The sequence below is a fragment of the Rhinoderma darwinii genome, chromosome 8, assembly GCF_050947455.1.
Source record: "Rhinoderma darwinii isolate aRhiDar2 chromosome 8, aRhiDar2.hap1, whole genome shotgun sequence".
NCBI lineage: Eukaryota > Metazoa > Chordata > Amphibia > Anura > Rhinodermatidae > Rhinoderma > Rhinoderma darwinii.
In genome coordinates, this window is record NC_134694.1 from 93930828 (window position 1) to 93935762 (window position 4935).

The following is a 4935-nucleotide window of genomic DNA, read 5'->3' on the forward strand; positions in this document are numbered from 1 at the left end:
CTTCATTATTAGCATTTACAATGATTTTCCAATTTGATAATTTTTTATAATCTGACAGTAATTTTTTTTATACCATTAATACCAATGTTTAGGCATAAAAATTATATTTAAATTTCTTACATTACTTTTTTTTCCGGTATTTTTTTACCTGTCTATGTCATTCTATATGTCACAATATTAATTTTCCTTACATAGATTTTTTTTTCTTCCAAGATAAAACAGAACCTATTAAACTCTTTGAATTTTGCTAGAGTAAAGCATCATGTACCCATTTGTTCTTTGAAGCATTAGATAGAGATGTCATGGTACCCAACTGAATTGATTAGAGATATTTGATTTGCCTAAGCAACGTTGAAAGGAAAATTTATTATACCTACAGCTTAAAACAAATATCAACTAGTTTGAAATGTCTTTGATATCTATCCTTGTCAACTAAACACCTGCAAAAGTCTGTTATAACCTTCCAAAAATATTCTTGAATAATGTTGATTTTTTTTTTCCCCATAAAATATTCTTCACCATTTAATGCAATGAAACTCATATGTTAGACAATTTAAAATTAGATTTTTTTCAAAACAATAAATTTTAATGCTAAAGCAGTTATAACCAAAAGCTATACAGAGTTTTGTTAGAAAATTTTTTCATAAATATTGTTCAGTTCCCGGCACTTGTATCAATAATTAAATTACAAACGATAAATATGGCATCATGGATATATTTACAAAACTTCTTACAAAAGGCAACTGTATACTAAACGGTCACAATCTGTGAATTAACACACACCCCCATCCTGAAAATATACCGAACAACAGCTTTGACCCTATAGGACAAGGAATACATTCACAAGTGTAATGCTTTGAGAAAGTTCAAGACATAACAAGACTTTGGCACGGTTTAAGAATGAGAGTTTTACAGTCACCATAAAGGTGAATGGACTTTTTATCTGTTAAATACACTGTCTAAAACCCTTCTAAAGTGTGAAAAGAAAAATGTAATATTGTTAAAATAACAAAAGTTAAAAAAAAAATGGATAAGGAATGTAAATGCCAAAATATGTTTTCAGATCCTGAGAAAGGGACATAATTAGTCCACAGCCTTCTGTAAAGGGGGAAAAAAAATCCAGGGTAACAAAACAAAGCCCTGTTCTGTTGTTTAATAAACTCCATCATCTTCACCTTGGTAGAACAACCTTCTTGGTCTCTGCACTTCATTTGGTCCTTTTTATTGAGCATGGTTTTGCCGTTGTGTATTTTTTAGACATACCACTCGTTAAAATTGGGTGGAAGTAATCCTGGGTTGTGAGTGTTGCTGTTAGTCTGAATTACTGCTGAAGCAGTTTTAGAAGACTCCTCACTATTGGCAGAAACCATTGCTGGTGGGGTGGCAGATTCATAACCTGAACTGGCAGCTGGAGATGAATCAGACCCTTGAGATTCATGTACCTTGAAAAGAAAAAAAAAAAGAATCATAACTCCTATTATCCTGCTTAAATATTATCATTTACTGGAAATCATCAAGCACATTAAAAATAGAAATGAAAAAATGAATCAAGCTTAGCTGACATTAGATGCTCAATGACTATATAAATGAATGACTATATTATTGACAATCAGCTATATTTTGGGATTTGTGTTAGGGTTAGTCTTGAAAAATAATAATTTTATCACAATAATTCCAATACAAATTAGCATATTAAATGACTTAATCATCCAAGTTATATAAAAATAACCTCTAATAATAACAATAATAATAATAATGATAATAGTTACCTTCATGTGTTTCCGTAGAGAGCTAGGGTGCGTATAGGATTTATCACAGACTTTACAGATGTATGGTTTGTCTGATGTATGCACGTGCATATGCTTTTTCCTGTCACTGCTGTTTGCAAACCGTCGGTCGCATCCTTCAAACTCACACTTAAAAGGCTTCTCACCTAATTGAAGAGTACATAACATAGTGTGTTATATAGCTAGAGCTGCATAATATATATATACAATCATCCCTGTGCTACATTTTACAGTTTCACCCCCACACCACCACCCTAATGAAATTCACATTGTTGGCCCAGACTGAATTATTTCCTCCTTAAATATTCCCATACGTTATCAGCATATCATGTTGAAATATTTAACTAGCCAAATTGACACTTAATAAAATACAAAGGGACACCTATACAAATCCCATAAAATAGGTTAAACAGTCTGGTAATTGTTATCTGATGTCTAAATTTGATTATAGTGGGTTTTGAATGACAATAGTTGTGGGTAGAAGTGTTAAAAACACTGCACCCAAAGTCCTTTATCAATTAAAGCACGATTTAAGGAGACTATATCCCTTTAAAAAAAAGCACTGCCGTTTTAAGACCTGTTATACAAGGGAGGACATAAGTTGTCATCCTGTCTTTTCTAAACTCACTTGGCTTGCAAAGAGTTTAATTAAACACAGAATTCCAAATAAAAATACTTTGACAAAAGTATCACTGCTTTAATTAGAAGATGTGCCAATCAAGGGGGAAAAAGAGCGGAAGTAAGTGAAAATGAGATTTAATTAGCATTTGTATAGTTTACTTAACAGTATGCAAGGAACTAAAGTGCTTGGAAAGTAAATCATCTCTCAACAAATTCGTATTTGTTCACTGGCAGTCAGAAACTAGACAACAAGAAACTGCAAATTATCACATTTTACATGATTATCCTGGAACGATGTTAAACTGCAATAAAATTCTATTAAACACTTAAAAAAATTATGAAACCTAACATTGGTCAAAATAAAAAAGTTATATAGCAATTGCATACAGGCCTAATAACTTACAATGAGATGTATTTACAGTATATAGCTATTAACCACTGGTCTCTTCTTACCTGTATGAGTTCTTTTGTGGATCTTTAGGTTTTCTGAACGTGCAAATATTTTCCCACATCCAGGGAACGGACATGGAAAAGGTTTTTCTCCAGTATGCACCCTTATATGATTAACTAGTTTGTATTTTGCTTTGAAGGATTTGCCTCCCCTGGGACATTCCTCCCAGTAACAAATGTGATTAGTTTGTTCTGGTCCCCCAACATGTTCCATTGTCATATGTGTAACTAGTTCATGCATACTACTAAATGTCCTGTCGCAGGCTTTCTGCGGACGGTTCATCTGTGATTCCTCTAGCCACTTGCACGATAATTCTTGTTTGATAGGTTGCCTCATATATCTAAAAAATGCCCCTGGGCCATGATGAGCAGCCACATTCATACTCATATTCATGTGATTGTAGTTGTGGAACTGGGCAGCTGCATAATGATCAGTCCTGGGGCTGGGCACCGCTCTGTATGGATCTGGACGTCCGAAAATATCGCCTCTGAGACCTAAATGCATTTGCCCATTGACCACATGTCCATTGGGCGAAGTGTGGCTGGAGCTTTGTTCGTGAAGTCCTGGGAAGATCAGATGTCCCGGTGGTTCAGTGATTCCAGAGGGGCCGTGGCTGGCGAAAAGTCCATGCTGGCCACCTGGAGAGGCAGCGTCCCCAATTCCAGAATTACGATTTCGGAAAAGAAAATCTCTTGTGGAGTTAAAGGCAGCACCGCCATAAGATGGCACCTGCCCAGCATGGTGCCCAAGCGCGTTGGCATATCCGGATGCCTGCGGGGTAAAAGCTGAGCTCTGGCTTGAGGAGAGATCATGACTGGCTGGACTGAGCTTAAAAGCTGCAGCGTGTGAAGGTTCAGCAAAAGGATTAAGCCCCATGCCAGCATCTCGGTTGGACATTTCATGATGGCGCGATGTCCCAAACCCACCAACTCCCAGGGTGGGAAACTGAGGTCCTCCATCCAGAAGCATCGTCATGAATGAACCTGAGCAGCGTGCAGACCCAAATGAATGGTCAGCACAGGATGCAGTTCATGCAGAAGCAATGATAACAGAAATAAGTTTTGCTTTTATTCCTTTTGCTTGTTGGAAATCCAGGAAACAGTTCACCCTCTCCAACAGAGTAATGTCCTTGGACTGATAAAGTCAATCACTCACTCCTCACACATAAACCAACTCAGGAGGCAGTCTGAATTGCACCAATAGAAACTGAGCTGGGGGAGTGTCATTCGAGCCCAGCCCCAGGCACCCATTTGCCTGTGAACTCTTGATTGACAGAGTTTAACATTGAATATGGCAGCTTCACTAATATCTATTCCCTGATTGGTCTACTCAGGTTTAGTATTTGCAGGTAAGCTTAACCCTTTTAGTGCTGCAAATGAATAGCAATGCATAGCAAACATACATGTGGCAGCTTCTCTCAGCACTGTATGTGTTAATAGATTACGAAGAGCCCAAATATTTGTCTGAAAGATCCCTAATTTAAGGATGCCTCTAACCACCTTCCTAAACATCATAAGGGAGTGACCATTCTTCACACCGTTGTCTTATATTTATCCTGATTAAGACCCTGGAACCTTTCCCTAAAATGCAACACATGAGGTTTTAGCGAAGCACAGAAAGAATGAAATGTTTCAGCCTTTGTCTCTGCATTCTTTGCAGCTTTTATTTCTGCTGTATAGTAGCTTCGTGCTTATCTGTGCGTTTACTTATTACTATATGCTGTCCCTTTAAAATTCTCAGTCGTGGCTTCAAGAAAACAACGTGTATTCTAAAAAACAACCCATGTATTGCTGGGTAGAAATTCAACACTCCTAAATTATTCTGTTACTTTTATGTTTGCTTATATATTATATAATGTTTTATACTTTTTTAATCTTAACCTTGAAAACCTAAACATTTTTTATATTTTTTATTATTTTAATTATCACTTATTTCTTTATCTTTTATGACTGTGGATTTTCATATATTTCTATCCCTCCCCCCCCCCCCTTCTCTCACTAGTGACAAAAAGGAATAAACAGTTAAATTGCTTGGATGGAAACAAAAGAAGAAGGAGACTTTAAGGGAGAATCCCTG

At 36.4% G+C, this 4935-nt stretch overlaps 1 protein-coding gene across 1 annotated transcript; it reads right to left on the reverse strand.

Annotated features, from left to right (window-relative positions):
- Positions 1-593: 593 nt before the first annotated feature.
- ZIC3 (Zic family zinc finger 3) lies at positions 594-4015 on the reverse strand. The gene is made up of 3 exons (XM_075834370.1): positions 2862-4015; positions 1770-1933; positions 594-1442 (listed from the first exon to the last, which is right to left on the reverse strand). The coding sequence occupies exons 1-3, from the start codon at positions 3832-3834 to the stop codon at positions 1254-1256; spliced, it is 1326 nt and encodes a 441-aa protein (XP_075690485.1). The 5' UTR covers positions 3835-4015; the 3' UTR covers positions 594-1253.
- Between the last annotated feature and the right edge of the window lie 920 nt (positions 4016-4935).